General features: G+C 37.7%; 1 protein-coding gene across 1 annotated transcript in view; it reads right to left on the minus strand.

Moving 5' to 3' along the window:
• Positions 1–23,277, minus strand: part of SYNE1 (spectrin repeat containing nuclear envelope protein 1) — a 325,193-nt gene that overhangs the window by 296,242 nt on the left and 5,674 nt on the right. The window contains exon 2 of the mRNA XM_081943908.1: positions 16,378–16,641. Coding sequence (XP_081800034.1) covers positions 16,378–16,480 — 103 coding nt within the window. The 5' untranslated portion in view covers positions 16,481–16,641. The remainder of the gene's footprint in view (positions 1–16,377; positions 16,642–23,277) is intronic.

The raw sequence follows: 23,277 nt of genomic DNA on the forward strand, positions 1-23,277 counted from the left end.
TGGAGGGTCTATGGGGGGGGGCTGGGGGGCTGTTTTCACCCTCTCCAGGCTCCCATAAAGCCTCTGGAGCTTGGGGAGGGCGAAAAATGGTCTAAAAAAAGGCTGAAATCAGCTGGCCAGCAAGCGCATGTGCACTGGCCAGCTGACAGGACAATGCCTCGTGTGCCCTGACAAATGGCTCTACATGCCACCTGTGGTACGCATGCCATAGGTTCGCCATCCCAGCCCTAAGCCATGTTTTAACCAAGATTGCTAAAATAAGTCATAGAAGCTTAATCTACAGCTAACTCTAAACCGGAAACAGGTTCTCATATCACTGCTAATCTCACAATAAATCAGGAATACTATACATTAGTGTTATATGTTATTTAAATTTGTTAGAATATGTGTATAAACATGAACATGTACAGAAACTGCAACACTTACAAAACAGAAATAGATGACTGCAGTGGAAAAAACAAATCAGTATTTTATGAAAATGCTGTTCTCTATTTTTTTGCTTGTTTTAGCAGCCTTCCTTTATTTCTCAAATGTGTTAGAAAATAATCTTAATCCTGTCAGAAGATGTGGGTTATAGATTTTAATTTTTATATCTCTATCTCTTTATTATGTTTTTAACCTTTTTCCCCTGAATAGTTTACTTATCATTACTCTATGTGAAATTAGAGAGAAACTAGAATGCAGATGGGATGGTAGTTATGGCCATCATATACAGAATGGGAAAATCTATTCCTCCTTCCTTTGTGAAAATTAAGGATTGAACAACATATGAAGTCATAACTTCAGCAGAGGTGGTATTCAGCAGGCTCTGACAGTTCTGGAGAACCAGTAGCGGAAATTTTGAGTAGTTCAGAGAATTGGTAAATACCACCTCTGACTGGCCCCACCCCCATCTATTCTCTGCCTCCCGAGTACCAGCTGATTGGGAGGAAATGGAGATTTTGCAGTAACCTTCCCCTGGAGTGGGGAGGGAATGGAGATTTTACAGTATCTTTCCCCTGCCAAGCCACACCCTCCAAGTCATGCCACACCCACCAAGCCACGCTCACAGAACTGGTAGTAAAAAAAATTGAATCCCACCACTGAACCTCAGTATATAAACTTTTCTCTTAATCACAAATGTGCCCATGGCCAAAGTTCAAACACTAAATCTACAACACTATGGTGTAACGTATTGGTGAAGATCCTACAGTCTTCAAGTGAGGATTCAGAAGTTCTCAGGTGGGAGTTGCTGGATAGTAGATTGTGTCTCCTAATTCTCGGACCAGATGGGAATGTGTTGGACCCCTGAAGGTTTAGCAGCCATCACAAAATAGCCAGAATCCTCAGAATGCATTGTTATTCCAGCTAAGATAGGTGCCGATTCATAGACTGGTTATAATCCCCCAGCGAAGCAGTGCTAGACTAAGAACTCAGGATGGTCTTTTGCATGCATCCACACTAAAAGTGGAGCAAGAAGGAAATGGGATCACAATGAACAAATCAACCCAATTGGGACCAGCAGCAGTCCATTCTCTGTTTGACTTGTTGTCCTTTTACAATTTCTGTAACCTGCCCCAATCGAAGATTTGGGTTTGCACAAAATGATGCAAATACATTTTTTAAAAAATCAATTTTTGCCTCCTCACTCCAATACACCCACCAATATGAATACCCATCATATTGAAAACACAATGAAACACAATTATTTAAGTGTTCTCTGAAATGTCAGTAGAGAGGAAACTTCATGGATCTCGGGGAGGATTCCAAAGCATCCTCTGTAAGGATGAAATGAATTCTATTTCAATTGTCTAAATAAAATATCCAAGAACACATTACCAAAACTCCTACTAGAATAAGGCAGTAGAAAGAGTGATCCAGTTCAGAAAAGTAGCACTGTAAGTGAAGAATAATTACCTAACTCTCTCCTTCCTTCCTTCCTTCCTTCCTTCCTTCCTTCCTTCCTTCCTTCCTTCCTTCCTTCCTTCCTTCCTTCCTTCCTTCCTTCCCTGCCTGACTTTTCCCTAAACCGCTTTTCAACGTGAGTTATGAGCAAAGAACACAATTTGGCAAAAAAAAAAAAAAAACTCTGTAGGCTATGTATCCTTTTTCAGCCAGAATAAGATTTTCTGAACCACTCATGCATGTCTTGGTGCATAGCCATATGGTTTGACAAGTTTGCCAACTAATATAAAATTAATTTTTTAAAAAGTTTTATTGGTTTTTTTAATATTTTACAAAGGGAAAAGGTAGGGGATAGGTTACAAATTTTGGCAACTGCAGTGTGCGGTAGGTGCGCCCCCCCTCCATACTCATAGTATACATTTGCACATAATTCATTATTAGGTAGTAACATAATAACATATAGTCAGCATGTAAGTTCAGTTAATAATTTCGAACAGTTTATGTCAGGTGGATTTTCTTACTCATTTTTGTGATCTGAGCTTTCTCAATGTTGCCCCATCTCCCCCCGCCGACAGAGCTCCGGCCCCTCCCGTGTCCTGTGTACCTGGTGGAGGATCCTCAGGTTTTTCTAGGAGTAGTTTGTTTTTTTCCATAAAGGCCTGTGCCTCTATGGGTGTATTAATTCTAACTCTTGTCTCCTCCCAGAATATTAGCATACCTTCAGGCATCAACCATCTAAACCACACCCCCTTCTGGTATAGTTTATTCGCTAATTGCAAATAGTTTTTTCTTTTTTCTCTTACTTTCTTGGGGATCTGTTTCAGAATGGTTATCTCCTTATCTTTGTATGTCAGGGCTTGCCCCCGTTGTGTGCTCAGAATTTCATCTCTTGTGCTTTTTCTAAGGAATTTAATGTGTACCTCCCTGGGAACATTGTGTGTCCTAGCATAAGCTGAATTCACTCTATATACCAGGTCTATTTCCCACCCCATCTGTTGCTTCTCTTTCTGGATGTAGTCAGCCAAAATGTTTGTCATGATGTCCCTTATATTTTCATCATCTGTCTCTATCACATTTTGAAATCTAAGATAAAAGGACATTCTCTCAAACTCTATTTTCATCTGCTGGGAGTCAAGTTCTTTGTTTCCCTTCTGCATCCCTTCCATCCCTTCCCTCATCTCAGCCGCCCCACCCTCCAAGAGGTCCAATCTCTGTGAGTTCTTATTAATTTTGGCCTGGTTCTCTTTAATTTCTTCTTTCATCTCCTGTAGTTGTTTCTTTATTTCCTCTTGTCCCTGTATAATTTGCTGAAACATTTGTTGAAAGTCCATCTCCAGAGATTTGGGTTGCATCAAAGCTGTTATTTTTGATTGTGTACTAGGACTGGAGGTTGCAGATGTCGGGGCAGAGGCAGCAAAGCCAGGCTTTCCAGGAGGTGGCTTTTTAGGTGGCATTCTTTATACCATAAAGAGTTCAGTCAGTATAGAGAATGGTCAATCAGAAAGGCAAGGCAGCTAAGAGAGTCCAAGAGACAGAAGGTCCAGGCAGAAGAGAGTTTTTGTTTCCACTGGCCCTGGTAATAGAGCAAAATTTCCACTCCAGGGAGTTCAGAGAACAGCAATCCACAAGAGACTTATCTGAGTAACACGGAGACAAAGACCGGAAGCCTGAAGTTTCAAAGGTGGAGTCAGATTTCACATTTCATAAAGACAACGGAAGTGTGCCATCTTGCCCTGCCAGCTTCGGGTTTGGAGGCACCAAATAAAGTTTTCAAAGTTCAATGTTCAAAGTTTCCAGATCATCATTGTTTTAGGGCTTAAGTCCGAAAATTCACTTGATTCACTTAATAGGAGCGTGACATCATTGGTTGGCTCTCCCCCTCCTCCTCCTTTCCCTGGGGCAAAGAGTTAAATCGTTTCCAGCCGCCTGTCCGAGGGAGGGGGAGAATTCCCCCTCCCTCCAGCCGCGCCTCTCCGATTCACGCCGAAAATAGGATTTAAACAGCTGACTTTTTTTCGTTAAGAGTTGTTAGGGTTATTAAAGGGAATGGAGAAAGTTCACGCCTCACCGCACAGCAGTCGCATCCTTCTAGTTTCTTTTTTCTCCGATCGGCATCGTAGCGAAGACGCCGGAGCGTCTCCCCATCGTGCTCCCCGGTGCCTGGAGCGAGGCGGGGGACCTCCCGCCGGCCGCCGCCAATCCAGGGATCCCCCGCGGTGCCGTCCCTTCAGCAGGATGCCTCTATGGGGCGTCCTGTGCCCCCCAAGGAGTGGGAAGCCCACCAGGGAAGCGGGGGGCGAGCAAGGCTTGCTCGTCGCCGTCGGCCGCCAGAACCGGAAGTCATAAAATTAATTATTTAAACTGCCCACTGCAAACAGTAAGCCAATAATCCAAGAACTTTGAAATACTACATTGAAAATATTTTCCTTTTTTAAAAATAGAGTAGTGATACTCTCGTTAATAATAAAAAATAGTAATAAAATACTAAACAATAAAAAAGTAATAAAAAATAAAGAGCTATAAGTTTTAAAAACCTACAAATAAAAATATATGAATACATTCTAATAGATGGCATTTTGGTACTAATTTGGGAACCCGTGTAAATCTGACCTCTGTCAGCTTGATTTTATGCAACATTTCTATCTGTTTGAGAAAGCATATTTGCATGCTATTGGAGGACATTTTCCATTTGCAGAGGAAAAGAAATTGAAGGTGTCCTTGGATTCTTTGGCCTGTCTTTATTTATGGGCAGATCAATACAAGTATCATCAGTAGAATTGATTATTTTCGGCTTACCAAGTTTGACTCTCCTTCTTAAAATAGCCCAAGTGAATAACTTCTAAGTACTGAAGAACTGATTATTTGAGACAGTGAATTTCAATAAAGAGAACCTACATATCAACTGAGATCAACAATCAGGGAATGACTGTAGTCAACATCTTATCACAATGCAATGTGTGAAATCAGGGTACACATCATTGTATGAAGTGTATATGAAAATCCCGGGTTGTGTACAATGTATTTTTAGTCAGGACATATTTTGACAGTAAAAAATGGAAAGTTCTGGAATATTATAATAAAGTGTATTTATGTGACAGTATTCAATATTCAAGTACAATACAGTTACCAAGGCATTTATATTTTACGTTTTAATTTGTCTACTGGAACATTGTTGATGGGTGGAGATCTATGGAAACTACAAAAAAATGACTATGACTTCATCTTTTGTTCTTGGATTCCCTTCAACGTGTGTCACCATTGTAAAATGTATTTTACAGTGTACTTTGGCTGAATACTTTAAAAACATAGGAGCAAAACAAAGAAATGATACTATATATACTATTGCATTTTGCAATAAATATATTATTATATTTTTGCAAATAACAGAAAACACTGTAAAGTGCAGTTTAGGGCTGTGTGTCATCTCTTGCATTTTAACAGATTCATTGTAAATTTACAAAATTTAATACACAGTGTGAATTTGTTCAAATTTTTGGTAGCAAAAATGTAAAATCAATGTAATAATAAAATAAAATAAATAAATTTCTTAAAATTAAGAGACATTTGGGTTTCTTTTAACCGCACATAATTCAACACAAGAATAATGATGATTTTCACTTTTGGCATTTACAAGATTTATAAAATTAAGATTAACTATTGTAAAACCAAACCCCAACAATCCTATTAAATGATCACTGGATATTAGTAAACCATTCCTTTTTTTCTTCAACAGATTTATAAATTTAATACAAATGGAAATCTATTTGGATTTTTTAAAAAAAAGTTTTACAGCTCATGAGATTAAAAAAGGTACACATTAAAGGATAAGGGCACACCAAAATCTGCTACAGTTTTATAAGATTATTTGTGAACTTGACACAATAGGCTTATCATATAAAGAGTATCCATCTTATTAGCTACAAATTCATACACACATTTGGATATTGAGGGTAGACATCTATATATACTTAGAATGTTTTAAACTTGAGTCTATCTTTGCCTAATCAGGGTTTTTGCAAGCTGTGTTCTGCAGAGAGTTTAATGGGCTACAGTGAAAGACTAAGGGCAGAAAAAGAATGTACTTGTACAAAAGTAGGGACATCCTTTTTTTCTACAATGAAAGGGATAGCATTTCTCAGCTAACGTTCAAAAGCATTTGTGCTCACGATGACTCATTATTTTGTGTGTATTTTGTTGAGAGGCAGAAAGCAGGACATCCAGGAAACTGGTTTTTTTAACTAGTAGGTTTTGCGGTCTGAAAAACAATTAAAAATCCTTTCCCAGAACTAATATGAAACACACTAAATGTAGATTAATACTATTGTGCTTTGTAGTGATTACCATGATAGGCAGAAGTAATAAGGCATGAGTCAAGGTGTCGTTGCTAATAAGGTAATGCTTTGATGGGCGAATTCACATATTAAATAATTTGAAAAGGGAAACCAATTTCTGTATTTCTTTAGGTGAATCTTGACTGAATGCCATCAAGACAGTGTCAACTCTTAGCAACTGCATAAATAAATTCTCACCAACAGAATCCATCCCAGCTTGGTTGTTCAGGTCTTCCAATGGTTCATTCATGACCATTGCAATTTTAAATATTCCTAATTTCATAATCAGTCTTTTTCCACTGGAAGGAACATTGAAATAATCTAAACAATCAAAATAATCCCAATATCAGCTTTAAATCTCTTTTTCATTATGTATCTGAATGATAGATAAGCAGCAGATTGTTAAATATATTATATGTCACTCAATCTGACCACTTTACATCACTGGCATAAAATTTATTGTGTATGACTGTTGGTTTACCAAAAGTCTCAGAGAAATGACTCGGCAATAGAGGCGTCTAAGTAATGGGTGTGAAAAACAAGGAATGAAACTGTCCAACTGCAAGTATGAACCCATGTGCATATTTATTTCTCCACCCTCATTGCATCCACAAAATTCTCATCCAGGAATTTTGTTTAGGAGAACTTGGATCCATTCGGCAGAAAAGCAGCCGAGTTAAATTGTTCAATTGGCTGTTAGGACATGTTTGCCAGATTCTTCAAGGAAAAAAAATATTCATATTCACTTGGAGTTAGAAGCTTCTTGGATTGTGATCTCTTACGAAACTTTCAGAAACTATTATTTCTACTTGTAGAAAAAAAATAGATTGTTCACCAGAATAATCCTAATTACCCAGGAGTTAGGCAATATAAAAAAATAAATATTTAAAAATGATATTCTTGAGATGATCTTAGCATTGACCCTAGATGAATTGTTCTCCATCTGAAGGTGCAGATCTGCAACTCACGAGTCTCTGGGCTATGTTTCCTGCAGAATGGCATGGAAGGGTGGGCAAGAGGCTTTATGTGAGACTGATGCATCCAGCCACAACTATTCAACATCTGTACCTGGGACTACTTTTCAAAATAATTTTGAAACTACAGTTGGCACTGAAGGTGGCCTCCAAACAGGCAGCCAAGGTCTATTGCTTATACTACATCTGTTTTCTGGTCACTGCACTTGGTACCAGTGGGCTTTTAAGCTTCATACCTGGTGTCAGTCCTCAGGCTGCCATCCAGGGGGACCCTGTCCATCACCATGCCCACCATGCAACGCTGCCACGTTGATGTTGCCTCACTGATGTCGATTGAGCCTGTAGCTGCATGTGGCTCTTCTACCCGGGTGCAACTGCCTACTCTGATGTAACTCTTTGCTCGGATGCGGCTAACCAGGAAAGAGGCTATGATGTCACTGAGTGGGGGTGTGGCTGGAGGTGTGGGCCATGGTCATTGGTGATGGTGGTTGGGTGTCATCTGGGTGGAGTTGTGGGTGGAGCTGGGTGGGGTAATGGTATATATACGAGTGATGGTGTTAATTTGGTTAGAACTGACTTGGATTTGATTACCTTTGTATCATTGTCATTTACTGCTGGTTATCACGTAGTTTGTTAGAGATAAAAGTTTTTCACCAAACAAACTGAATCTCTGTATGCAATGTGAACGCCGGAACATGACACCTGGTGCTAATTTTGACTATACAACTCTATATAACTTTGTTCTGGAGAATGTTAGGGACTATCCCTACAAGATGGATGTGCACCACCTATAAATATCTGCAGGGAGGTCATACCTTTACTCTGAAACCCCTTATCATAAAGTTGCACCTGGTACCTTTCTTTCTGTAAGATTGGGGTGCTTGAGTGGGTATTTCAAAGAGAGGTTGCTTCTGGCTGAGTGGGTTGGGTGACCATCAGTATTAAGTGTGCTATCTTTGTTGATTGTTCTCCCCCCCTCTGTAAGATACCAGAGCCATGTTGAGCTGAACAGAAACTTTTGAAACAATCTATTGTGGAATTACATAAAATTAACTGAACTGAAGGGTAACACCCTTTATGAATTTGATACAGAATATTTACTGAATTATATAATGAAGATACAGAGAGTGAGGAAAAAGATCTAGGAAGCTATTGCCCTCTTTCTTGAAAAAGCAACAACAAATAGTATCATATGTACTATCAAAAATGTTCAGGCTAAAACATAAAATAATAAATCATTTTTTAAAATTTTATACTTGACTTTATCCTGAGTCAAAATATTACATTTTTAAAGGAAAAAATTAATCATTTCTAAATACAGTTTTTCTCGAGTCTGCATATGATCAAAGCTGTTTAATTATATATTTATCTCTTAAGGAAATAATAAATACTACTAAATCTATGGAAACAGAAAAAACTCCCAGCATATATAGAACTTTGGTTCCCGGGGGAGGCATGAAATAAAAGAGAAGGATATGCAACCTTGGGGCCATTCACCACTTAGATTTGATTCAGGGTGGGGAATTGATACTGGGCCTGGGATTACTTGACAAACTAAACATATTTATTACATAAGGGCTTAGATATTTTATCTGAGTATTGTTGAGGTATAGGAGCAATATCGTCAATTTTGGTTGACCAGGATTAAAAAGTGGGTGGGCAGAGATGGGCAGCATTTACAGAGTTCTAATTTCTGGAGAAGGCAAGAGGGAAGAAATCCACATTACATATCATGTGTAATTGGTAAGGAAAGGCTGGGATTGGGGCCAGATCCAGATCGGGGTGCCTTTTGTGATCTAGCAAGAGAACACAGCATTAAGTTCTCAACTCGGGCCAACATGTTCTTATTCAGCTTCCCCCATGGCCATTACCTAGCAGCAGGTATTGCTCAGCAGCAGGTAGGTCCTAGGGCTGCTAGAAGGATGGAAAGCCTGGTCTCCTGCCCTTGGGGGCTATCTGTACCAAGCATGACCTGGAGAAATGAAGCATGTGCTTCTCAAAATGAGAATACGCTATCTCATTAGAAGCTGATTGGCTTCCCCAGGAGTAAAATTTTGGCACCAATTGGTTTTCCTACAAATTCTTACAGCTTCACTTCTTATTTCCTTAGCAAGCAAATTGGGAGTGATAAGAGTTGACATCTTATGAAGAGAATTAAAAGCTGACCTTGGGGAAAATGTGAGAGAGACAATAAGGACAAGAAATTACACTGTCTGGAGACTGAAGGAAGCATGAGGAAGAAATTCAAAATAAGCCTGCCCTGGTTTGGTTTAGGATAAGATGGGACAGAAAGAAATGTAGGCAGGCTTTCAAGATTTTCTTAAAATACTCTGAAACAATAAAGTAAGTAGCATTTTTTGCAATCCCTGAAGTGTCTATTTCACTATTTTGAACTTTTATTGGCCTTGCTTCAAGGGCAGAGTCCAACACAATGGGAATCCGAGATTTTATCCCTCAGATGCTTAACATATATTTTTAGAACATATTCTTATATCAAAACCAATTTGATTTTTTTCCATTACTTTAAGGTTTTATTTAGAATATTTAAACTTTCATTATATTTTGAAAACTGCAGAAAATATTGCAGAATGCCTTTTTCAACTTATGTAACTATATTGAATTTTCAGCCTCTATAAACCTACTGGCATTCCAGCACGAATATAATATTGCTTGTTTCCAACTGTATTTATTTCTTATGTACTATTAAATATTTAAGCAAGGGAGACTATTTGGGGTATTTTATAATATTTTCAAAATGCTAAGCCATTGTGTGTGAAAACGTTTTAAAAAGTTTAATAAAATCATTGCCCTTTGAGTGCTAGTATGAAGATAGAACTGCCTATTTATTCTCAAAATATTTTATTGTATATGATTTTCTACCATGTGATGAAAAATCACATTCATAAAGCTGGCAGTTGTCATAGTCAACCATTTAAATTCTATCTATTTACTGGAAAAAGCAGAATTTCAGAGACCAATTGGTTTATATAACATAACTTTAAAAAGACCACATCTGCAAATTACTGCATCACAGTTTAGGTTGAGATATTGTAAATTGCCAATTTCTATTTATATATACGAGACATCATGACGATGTCTACTAGCACTAAAAATTTCAGACTCAGCATTTCTTGTCTTTATACTATTTTTAACATAATTTGGAATAATATAAATAAGCATTTCTACTGACAAAATGCAACAAATCTTCAGGTATATTACCTTGGAACCTAGCTTTGAGAAGATGCATGTAAATATCTTCTTCAAAGTCACCTAAATCATACTTTGTATCTTGCTCAAATTTTATCAGTTGGGTTTAATTTCAAGTATGCCTTGCTGAAACAAGCTTCTTTCAAGCTTACTAACATAATTAGTCTGATTAATTATATTAATAATCCTGGTCATGCCACACTCTTTGTATAAGTATTGGCAGCAACTAATAAGAAAGATGTTTCTGGCACTCATTTAGCTTAAACGTCTGTTATAGATAAAAACCTTATTACAATTCATTCGCATGATGAATGAAAACAAGTATGCTCACTTTGGCATTCATGATTTATGCTGTGTTTTGTGGCACCTAATGATGGAGTTTTAGTCCAAAACACATAGAAGGCACGGGTTATGTAACCAGTCATGCTTAACATGACATCATAATAATTCATTCTAAAAATATTTCCCCCTTACTCTATTGTATACCTCCCACTATCTTATTATTTCTTTGTTAATTTTAATGTATTTGCCTTACTGTTTTAATCTTCTATAATATTGTTTTATCACACTGGCCACATGACCATGGAGATGTAAACTGTCCAAAGTCACGTGACAGTGAGATGGGAAGCCAATAAATTTGATACATTAATAAATAAAAATAAAACATTTCTATAAGTATTTTATTATGTATCTATTTTTTCCAAATTTTGAATAAATGTATTTTTAATCTAGCATTATTTTATATATGAGGTAAAGGTAAAGGTTCCCCTCACACATATTCCCAACTCTAGGGGCGGTGCTCATCTCTGTTTCAAAGCCAAAGAGACAGCACTGTCCAAAGACATCTCCATGGTCATGTGGCCGGCATGACTAAATGTTGAAGGCGCACGGAACGCTGTTATGTTCCCACCAAAGGTGGTTCCTATTTTTCTACTTGCATTTTTATGTGCTTTCAAACTGCTAGGTTGGCAGAAGCTGGGACAAGTAACGGGAGCTCACTTCGTTATGAGGAGCTAGGGATTTGAACCACTGAACTGCTGACCTTTCTGATCGACAAGCTCAGCATTTTAGCTGCTGAGCCACCGTGTCCATAGGTTTTATATATAGAATACCATAATTCCAGAAAATCCATTATCACTGTACTGCAATAAAGCCAGTCATTTCACAGCAATACAAGTAGTCCCCAACTTACAACAACAATTGGTACCTGAATTTCTGTTGCTAAGCGATGCAATGATAAAGTGAAATGTCACATGACTACATTGCTTAGAGACCGAAATCCCAGCACTTCCAGCTGTGAATGTAACTCAACATAGGGATCATTAAGTGGGAGGAGTCCCACCTAAGGTGCACAAGGATTCTTCAGGGGATGGGGGATGTGCCAAGCAGTAAGTAGCCCAAACAGCATGACAGAAAGCAGCAAACTCCAACTCAACAATCCTCACCTCCCTGCACTAGTGGAATGGGATACAATTTGTATTCTTAAATATATGCTGAATTCTGTATAGATTTTTTGACTAAGCATTAATTTATAAACATTAACATATAATTGACTATTTATGGTTTTTAAACTTCTCACATTTAATATTAACCTGGTTTGTTCTTGTATGTATTTGGTCTGGTATGCCCAAATATGGGAGGAGCTCACTACTCCCCCTTTTTCTTTCGGCTCATTACAGAGGACCATCCAGGCAGAAAACCATATTTTTTATTTTTAATGTTGCCTTTTTTGTATGTATATATATTTGTGTTGTATTAGTGCTGATAAATAAATAAAGGGAGACTAGTATAGATCTATTTCAAGCTATTTAGCTCTCATCAGCTAGCCATACCCTTACTGGGAATCGATTCGCCCTGGTTCGATTCCCAGTAAGGGTATGGCTAGCTGATGAGAGCTAAATAGCTTGAAATAGATCTATACTAGTCTCCCTTTATTTATTTATCAGCACAAATACAAAACACACACACACATATATATAAGGAATGTCAAACTACAATGAATCAATGTCTCTCAGATCACATCTCTTCGCCACCGAAACAGCTTTATGTTCTAGCAATAAAGATGAAGTGCAGTGTACATTGAGGATTATATATAGTTAATAGGAATAATTCAGAATGCAGAGTTTTGTATCTAATTTAATTTTGCTTAGTTATAAAATATTTCAAACTAATAAGGTATTTTAAAACCAGAACACTTACACCCAACTATGCAAAGCAGCTGACTAAAGTGTCTTTCAAATTTCGCACTCAAACTTTTTAATAATATTGCAACAGCTGCTTTAGTCATTTGTTTGTCACACTTCAATAATTTTTACTTTTATTTACAACCAAATCACATCCTTGATAGCTTTATGATTGCTCGTAAGCTATGATATTTAATGTAAACGTGTCTAGGAATCAAGAAGATAAAGGTCTGTCAATTTAAAAGGCGGTTAATAAATCTTCTTGAGAGGGTATCTTTCTCATTACTTCATATGTTAAGAACATTTCCTGCTACTAATTACTCTCATTTCTAATCACTACATTCTAGATCTAGAGTCCCCAAAGTTGACTTTAAAAAGGGAAGAAGGAATTAGCATATTTAAACAACATTAATGATATAATTTGTTCTTCAATATAAATGTCCATGCTAGTTTGTACATCATGCAAAAATCATGATTTTAAAAAAGTGCATAGTGATTTGTTTTTACGATTTACAAATAATAATGATTTATGCATCGTGCTAAGCCAACCCATCACCCAATAAATTACTAGAATATTATATGAACTTGAACATTGTTATTTGTGTGTCATCAATTTGTTAATTGGCACCGGCAGTTCTCTGTTCTGTCTAGCATGTCATGTTCTTAGGTAAACTGAGTTAATCTATTTTTTGCCCTTGTTCTTTCTGACATGCTCATAATTCAGTTGCTAGCTATGTTTAGCTTTTTCCATAAAGAGAAAATATAGACCTGGGTTTTGTCTTATCAGTATGAAGCCTGAATATTTAGTTATATTCTGTGGCCTCTGCTCTATACATTCTTACATTAGAGCTTACTGTTGAGTAGACATCTATAGGATTATATCAGTGTTTCTCAAACTTGGCGACTTTAAGTCCTGTGGACTTCAACTCCCAGAATCCCCCAGCCAGCATAGCTGGCTGGGGAATTCTGGGAGTTGAAGTCCACAGAACTTAAAGTCGCCAAGTTTGAGAAACATTGGATTATACCATATAACATCTGGTATATTCAAATTCACCAGATACGAATTTCAATATACCAGAATTTTATACCAGAATTTTAGATTTCAAAATTCACAGAATTTTGAAATCTAAATTCTATCCTATAATTTCACAGCTTCAGGTTTAATGTCACTAAACATCTTGCATAAATAATGACAGTGAAATCAGTTAAATCAATGTGAATTGAACTATGATTAATGTAAGAAACTGTATGCAACTGTTCACATTTGGTAAAAAAGTAAAACAATTCTATGAATTAAAATCTATGTGCCAATTGAGGTTTTCAATTTTAAATATGCTAACTCATAAATTCATTGAAAGAGCCTTGTTATTAGCAAGACTGTTACTTGTTACTTCTATCAATATTTTTTTTTTAGTATTTGACAATTAAGTACGTCAAAGACTTTTATACACCTACAGAAAGATACTGAATATATGAATCACTACTCTGTACAGCATTAGACTATAAAGTAACAGAAGCATTACAATATATCCATTATATACAGCCCTGGGGGTGTAGTGGTTGGAGTGCAGTATTGCAGGCGAACTCTGCCCACAGCCAAGAGTTTGATCCTGATGGGAGCTCAAGGTTGATTCAGCCTTCCATCCTTCCAAGGTAGATAAAATGAGGGCCCAGATTCATATAGCAATGCACTGGCTCTCAGTAGGCTTCTGGATGCAATTAAAGCTGCTACACATCCACTGCCAGGGTATTTGAGGGACCACCTTTCTACCATCCCATCAGAGAAGACATGCTCTGGATTCCCTCTATTAAAAAATATCATCTTCCTGGACCAAAAGGTCCTGCCTTCTCAATGGCCCAACCTGCCCTGTGGAACAGCTTCCCACCAGAAGGTCAGATGGCCTGTTAACCTTTGCAAGATATTGAAGATTGATCATCTCCTACGCATTCAGATCAATGGGTAGATGGTGATACCATTGATGGTGAGTGGGATTAACGATTTATTCTTGGGCATCAGAGGGATATGTTAGGATAGTTTGTTTTAATTCTGTAAACTGCTCAGAGGTCACTTGTGTGAGAAGGGGAGCAATGCAAATGATATAAATAAATAAAATATTCTCCCAGATGAGGTTGGCTATACACTGAGGTCATCACTGGAAGTCCTCTTCCAGATATTCCTTTCCGACTTTTAAACCATGATGGAAAACAAGCATGTAAAAGGGTCTCTCCTTTTCTCCAATTAAGGCTTAAAGATCTGGGTTACAAGCAGAGGTGGTATTCAGCAGATTCTGACCAGTTCTGGAGAACCAGTAGCAGAAATTTTGAGTGGTTCAGAGAACCAGTAAATACCACCTTTGACTGGCCCCGTCCCCAGCTATTCTCTGCCTCTCGAGTTCCAGCTGATCGGTAGGAAATTGGGATTTTGCAGTAACTTTCTCCTGAAGTGGGGAGGGAATAGGTATTTTACAGTATCCTTCCCCTGCCACATCCACCAAGCCAAGCCCACAAAACTGGTAGTAAAAAAATTTGAATCCCACCATTGTTTGCAAGTCTCCTGTCAATTATTAATGGCAGGCATACAACACAGAAACTACTTAATCATGGCTACCCTATACCAGTTGTCTGAATGTATGTCACCCAAATTTGGTAGACTTATCTCAGACTATAAAAAATCATCCAATAATAAGCAAGGTTTTCAAATTTTAATCCTCTTGGTTTGCACAGGATATCTACTCCTTAAGAGAAGGAAACAACTTTGATTATCTTTATCAATCATCTGCACTGGGAAGCAGACAATGATCTAATCTCAGCAGCAACTTACTAGTGTTCCCATGTAATATATATTTAAAAATAAACAAAAATAAAATAAGTGTTTTAGTATGGGTTATACAAAATTATACTGCTATATAAAAGTAAGCATAAAGAGTGGAGATATTATTTCCCATTTTTGTTCTAGAGACCTTCTTAGAATAGCAGAATTACGAAAATGGATTCAAGTGCCTTACAAAACACAATATACAATCTTGTCATTTTCAGATTTATAAATTCAGTCTCCAGTTTTATGTTTTAGGTCTCCAGAAAATGAAATTCTTAACTCACAAAGCCAGAAACAGTCTGTTCTACAGATTGCCTGCTCATCCATAATTCAGGACTATAGACTAAAAAAAAAGTATTGTACATAAGCACAACAGAAGTGAAATCTTTTAAAACTCCTGCTTGATCTGCTTGACTTGCAGGAGGAATCAGCTATTACAAACTGAACCCTTTTTGTTTTGAGAAGTGAGAAAATAAGCAAAAAGATTTAGAACATACTAATAAATGCTATATGTCTCTCCCAACTTTGTCCTTAAACAGTATGAATATGTTTCAATACTATTCAATATAATTTGAATTACAAATTCAAATATTTAAAGAAACCAATTTGTAAATGTATTGCAAAATATTATCCTCCATTTCTTCTTTATGGCCAACAATATCCCAATGGAGAATGATAAAAATTTAGAAATCTAAATAGGCAAAATTACAGACTGTCAAACTTCTTGGAATTTCTTTAAAACTTAATTCTCTCTACGGATACTAGAGTATTCTTGAGAGGACAGCAGAAAGAAAGAAGCAGATGCCACTTCAGAAATAACTTCAGAAAAGTGGATGTAGCATATAGGAGGAAAGACTAATCCATTTTTAAACACCCAGGTTAGATACTTAAAAGTCTATGTATTTAGGCTCTACACACAACAGGTCCCGATGTTTCACTGAAAACTCAAAACAAACCTTTTATGTTCTGTTTTAATCACTTACCTTGGAGTCTCTGCATCACTCCAGCAATATCTCGAGATGTTCTTCCTGCTAGTCTTGAAGATGCCATTGTGCCACGTGGCAATGGTGTTGGTTTTTTCTGCATGGTTAACTATCTGATGTGATGTTTCAACAGTTCTTTTTATAAAGCATTAGTTGCAGAATGGCATGCCATAGCAAGTCACGGCAGCTTTAAGTGGTAGACATATAGCTTCTGGCTTGCCACTGTTTTAGGATTGTTCTCATCCAGTAGCTTGCAATTCAGGCCTGAAAAGATATAGAAATGCACAAGAAAGTTTGAGAGAACACCTATACATTGGTATAAAAACAGTTTCCAGACTTTCACTAGATCAGACATTTAGAAATCTGGTTGATTGGCTTTTCCATGTGACTTAATATCATGAATTGCATTGGTAAAATAGAACAAGAAACCGTGCACTACATCAACACTAAGAATTACAAGTTATTGCGAGCTTATATTTTGAGCAAACCTTAGAATTTACATTAATGAAACACAATAGGTCAAAATGTGAAGTTTAATGTCATTATTCCAGAAAGGTTTAAGTGGTTAGAAAATGAATATAATAGAACACACTATTTAATGGAGATCTCAATTATTTTGAGATTGCAACCGAGGCTACTATAATAACAATATCAGAAAAAAATTATGTACTTACACAGCTTAAAGAATGTTTGTTAAGGCTTAAAGATCTGGGTTACAAGCAGAGGTGGTATTCAGCAGATTCTGACCAGTTCTAGAGAACCGGTAGCAGAAATTTTGAATGGTTCAGAGAACCAGTAAATACCACCTCTGACTGGCCCCATCCCCAGCTATTCTCTGCCTCCCGAGTTCCAGCTGATCAGTAGGAAATTGGGATTTTGCAGTAACCTTCTCCTGAAGTGGGGAGGAAATAGGTATTTTACAGTATCCTTCCCCTGCCACACCCACCAAGCCACACCACACTATTTAATGGAGATCTCAATTATTTTGAGATTGCAACCAAGGCTACTATAATAACAACATCAGAAAAAAAATTATGTACTTACACAGCTTAAAGACATATTTGTTTCCAAAAAGTGACTGATACTTGCACATTTTCACAGAAAATTTGTTATGCGCTAAAATACTAGATTATTGTTTATTTAGGAAATTCTCATTTTCTTGTTCTAGCTCAGAACTAGCAGAATTACTGAACAAATGCCTCATAAAAATCAATATACTGATGATAGAAATAAACAGATTCCTTTGAAAAGGCTCTTATGTGAGGAAAGAAAGATATCTAAGATGAAATAAGATGGATGCTGCAGAGGAATGGAGGAGCCTGGGGGAAGGCTATGGAGGCCTGACAGAGCCTGCATGCAAACGTATTGTGACCCGTCAGCAGCCAGCAGAGCTGGCAGCAGAGTCGGACAGTGCGGAGGTTGGGGAGGAACATTGGCCAGTCCTAGAGTCTAGGGAACGCTCAGATGAGGGTTCTGCGTCAGAGGCAGAGAGGGGATCAAGGCCATCTGGTAGTTATTTGCTGCCTCCGGAGCCTCCAGAGTCTGACATCAGCGAGGCAGAAGAACAGCAGGGAACTCTTCCCAGTGTGTGCATGCGCAAAGCTTCTAGAAGGCAAGAACAATTAAGAAAACGGGGTCAACTCGGGAGCTTTTCAAGCTTTGAAAAGTTATGTATGACTCTGGGCTAAGTTTGGCCTTTCTCTGCATTTGGCAATTACCGTATTTTTCGGAGTATAAAATGCACCTTTTTCCCTCAAAAAAGAGGCTGAATATCTGAGTGCGTCTTATACACTGAATACAGCATTTTTTGCCTCCTGAAACCCCTCCTCCTTCAACAAAATGGCCGTGCAGAGCCTGTAGAAGGCTTTCAGAGAACTCCTGGGGGCTGGGGAAGGCAGAAAGGAGTGAAAAATGGACCGTTTTTTGCTCGATTTTCCCCTCTCCCCCCAGCCTCTATAAGCCTCCTAAAGGCTATGCATGCAATTTTTTTGACAAAAAAAGGGCCAGTTTTCATGAAAAACGGGCCAGTTTTTGTTAATTTTGGGGAGCCCCCACTCCCCGGGAGCACTCTGCAAGCACCCTAAAGGCTATTCATGCTTCTTTTGGGGGGGGCTGTTTTTGTGGAAAATGAACTGTTTTTGGAAGCTTGGAGAGTGCAAAAACTTTTTTTTTATTTGCGTCTTCAAAACTTTGGTGCGTCTTATACTCTGGTGCATCTTATACTCCAAAAAATACACTAGGTCTCTGACAGCATTCCAAGAAAGATAAGGTGGGTGTATATCAACATTCCCCTGAAAGACTGTAGCAACTCGAGCAGACATCTGTCGGAATCTTCACAGACTGTTTGTGAAGCCTTGTGGAATGTGAATGGCCGTAATTCATAGCCGTATAAATAAAAGAGGGTTTGGGGGACTAAGATTGTGATTTATGTTTCTCAGGAAGCCTAGGTCAGAAGGGCAAGGAAGGCCTGATGCAGGTTGCTCATCAGTCGAGGGAGGGCCAGTAGAGGTTGCATGCAGACCGGAAGATGCTAGAGGCGGGACCAACTTCCAAAGTGATTTGCAATCATCCCTGCTGGCTTCCCCATTAAATTTGCTTGTGAGAAGTCAGCAGGGAAGGATGCAAATGGCAATCTTGTGATTGTAGCACTCTGCAGTGTTGTAATTGTGAGCCTGACCTGAGACTCCAGATCACAATCATGTGAACCTGTTAGGGATGTAACCCAAGGCTTGGCTTGGCAATGTATATAAGCTATGATTACTTTACTGTTACTTTAAATGCTTAAGAGATGTAATTGGTTTGTTACCTCAAGCGGCCATAAGAGGGAGCCAGAATGGCTGTTAGCTCTCTGTTTTATTAGAAGCTGATCGGTGTATACTGAGGTATTGTGGTTTGCTACTGTTTAGCTATACTTTGTGTGTTAGACTGACTATTTTGATAACTGAATTACTGAACCGTCTATGACTTAGACTGTTAACCAGACTCTGAATACCTCTATATTTCTACATAGTAAACTACTATATTTTTATACTATTCAGTGTCTCTGTATGCTGGTTTTTGCGTGTTATTCCATATCACTCTCATTACGTTTCTCTGCATACTCACTCTTCTAACGGGGAGCTTCATTACTTAACAGACCCCATTGCAGCTGCAATGGTCAGAACATTGAGAACTGGTCATATGTCCATTTTTTCAGTGCTGCTATACAGGTAGTCCTCGAAAAACGGCCATAACTGAGCCAAAACATTTCTGTTGCTAAATGATACATTTGTTAATTTTGCCTCACTTAGCGACCTTTCTTCAGTTGTTCAGTGAATCACTCCTATTGTTAAATTAGTAACACGGAGTAAGTGGATCTTGTTTTCCCATTGACTTTGCTTGTCAGAAGGTTGCAAACAGTGATCCCAGGACACTACAACTATCATAAATATGAACCAGTTGCCAAGCATCCAAATTTCTACTGCATGACTGGGGATGCTGCAAAAGTCCTAAATGTGAAAAACAGTCATAAGTCACTTTTTTCAGTGCCATTGTAACTTTGAATGGTCACTAAATGAACTATTATAACTTGTAATTTTGAGGAGGCACTGAACAAATGGATGTAATTTGAAAATTACCTGAGTTTATACTTTATTAAGATGAGCTGTTGATTGATAGTTAATTTTATCAAGTTTATCCACTTTACTCAAGTTTACTAAAAGTCTTTCCCACCTACTATTAAGGGAGGGTCTTTCCCACCCACCTCCCTTGTCTCAATCAGCAGAAAACTATACTGGTATGAAACTGCTGACTTTCATGCTAATGTCTATCCAGCTTCCATTGTCACTGTTCAGCCCTGCTAGGAAAGCTGAACTGATTAACACCTTATGGCTGGATGATAGAGTTTATGGAAGGTTTGAAAGGGAAATGTATGTGTTAGACACTACATTTATATGCAAGAGTGTCAAACTGATGGCCCATAGGCCGGATGCATCACATGCAGACCACCCCCATCCCAGCTCTGCGAATAGAAAAAAGTTGTAAAACGTCGCAAAACATCACACAATGGCAATGTGCCATGATGAGTTTGACACCTGTGATTTATAGCAATACTACTAAGAACAACTTAAAACTAACTCACTTATGGGCTGGGGATAAGACAAGGGCAATTGTGAAAACAAGGAAGAAAATAAGCCATCTCAATACATGATCATGCCAGAATTAAGTACAAGTGGGCACAGAGTCTAAAATTTGCAACAAACAAGGACATTTCTAAGCAAAAGAAGATTCCTACATGCAAATGTGTGGAAAAGATTTGTTATATAATTCAAAAATCTATATTTATCTTAAAAGATAGAAACTAAATTGTAATGGATAGATAAAAGAAAAAATATATGGAGGATACTACTTTAATCGAATCCTATGTTCATTTCAGCAATATGAAAAATTCAGCAAAATCACCATGAAATAATAAATTTATATTTAGTCTTGTTTATATTACTTTATTTGATACAAAATACAACTGATTTTATAGGATGAAATATTGCATATGCATGTGGCCAATGTTGTATGGTACATTAATTCCTATAGTATTTTAAAGCTACTCATAAGAAGAGTCACAGGTAATTAGAATATCAGATGTACTGTCAATGTAGTGCCTTGCAAGAATCTATTAAACCATCCCCAACAGGTAGAAATCTCCAACAGAGTGGATTTTATCTCAGGGTTTTCTTGAGTCAGCTTAAGTATTTAATTTCAACCCCTTTTGATTTGTCTAGCCTTCGATTTCAAGAGAAAACAAGTCTACAACCTCTTGCACATGACATTATCTATTTTGCAAGTTAAACATCTCTCTTTTACAGGGGTTTTTTTTTGTGTGTGTGTGCATGATCTATAGCTCTTTGATGAGTCTTCATAGGGATTGGACCTATTCCAATTATGAATCTGGTATCCTCTGAACCATATTTACATTTTATCTTTTTATAAGTGTAATGCCCAGAAGAGGATTACTAATTTATTTATTTTTATTTATTTATCATCAAATATACATGGCTGTCCATTCACAAAAAAATGACCGTGGGAAGTTCAAAACAATGGATACTACTCCATGTTATACCTAAACCCTTTAAAATATTGAAACTGTATGAGAGATTTGTTATATAATACTAACATCTAGATTTATCTTAAAACAAATACAAATAAGGCAACTGAGGAAATTGTAAATTAATGCCCATTATCTATACAATACAATAGCAGAGTTGGAAGGGACCATGGAGGTCTTTTAGTCCAACCCCCTGCCCAGACAGGAAACCCTATACCGTTTCAGACAAATGGCTATCCAACATCTTCTTAAAGACTTCCAGTGTTGGGGCATTTACAACTTCTGGAGGCAAGCTGTTCCACTGATTAATTGTTCTAACTGTCAGGAAATTTCTCCTCAGTTCTAAGTTGCTTCTCTCCTTGATTAGTTTCCACCCATTGCTTCTTGTTCTACCCTCAGGTGCCTTGGAGAATAGTTTGACTCCCTCTTCTTTGTGGCAACCCCTGAGATATTGGAACACTGCTATCATGTCTTCCCTAGTCCTTCTTTTCATTAAACTAGACAACTAGACTCAGTGTTTCTGATACTCTACATTGCAGTGCATAATTCTTCTCAATCACTGTGTAATTCTATTTGTTCATATCCTGCCAATAGTTAGCTAAAACCCCTAGATCCCCTTCACAAACCAGGTTTCTCCAATCCTATACCCATGTATTTGGCATTTCTGCCGCTTGATCTTACATCTAATATAATTTAGTATCATCCTGTTTGGATATGGCCCAATGTTCAGGACTGTAGGGGTCATTTTGAATGATGATTTTGTCCTCTAAAGAGTTAGAGCTTGGCATCATCTGCAAAATTCATAAATATTTCATCTCCTAGATCAGTGTTTCTCAACCTTGGCAACTTTAAGTCCTGTGGGGGAATTCTGGGAGTTGAGGTCCACAGGATTTAAAGTCGCCAAGGTTGAGAAACACTGTTCTAGATCATTTATAAAGTTGCTGAACCACACAGATGGATGGGTCATTTACAAGTGCCTTTTGGGTATGCTTTCAACCTACATTTATTCATCCTGCCCTCAAAAATATCATGAGATACTTTGTCAAACATTTTACAAGGAATCCTCATTTAATAATCACTTGAAGTTATGACAGCGCTGAATGAGTGGTTGTGATGGCCCCATCGGAAGCTGATTTGTAGGAGGAGTTATAACTAAGACCATCCGATGGGGATTGCATGTCTCTCCAGAAACACCCCAAGAGCCCAGAGGCTGAGGACAATGGAGTGCCAGGCCTATCCAGCATTGGGGAAAACGGTCGAATAGATGGGGAGCTGCTTGACCTAATGAAAGCAGGTGATATCCTTGAATCAAGATCTGTGACTGACTTGTCTCTGTTTTTTCCCCCACAGATATATCAAATTTTAATGTGATATGGTTATTTTTCCCTAAGGAGCCTAATACCTTAGGTTCACTATCCAACAGAGTTTGATAGTTGTCATTTAAAATCTGGTTTTTGAAATAAAGAAATAATTTTATATGCTCATAGTTGAGAACTAGATATTTTTTCTCTTGAAAAGTAGGCGGATTATTCTGGATGGATGGCTCTCAACTCTTTTACAAAGGAAAAAATAGAGTCTATTCACAAGTTATATTCACCAAGCCCAATCCTGCATTTCTGGGATAAGATGGGATGCAAGTAATCAGCTATTACAATAATTCTGTTCCATGATGCCCTTTGGATGCTGAAATTAAATAACTGAATGTTCCCAATATCAATTTAAAGCAATTATCTTTAATTTCCATTACTAGAATGGAAATTATGCTCATCATCACAGGCAGAACATGAAAATGGGCATCTAAGTTCACACAATGTTTTTCT

Source organism: Natrix helvetica, assembly GCF_964273705.1.
Source record: "Natrix helvetica genome assembly, chromosome: 2".
In the NCBI taxonomy this organism is placed as follows: domain Eukaryota; kingdom Metazoa; phylum Chordata; class Lepidosauria; order Squamata; family Natricidae; genus Natrix; species Natrix helvetica.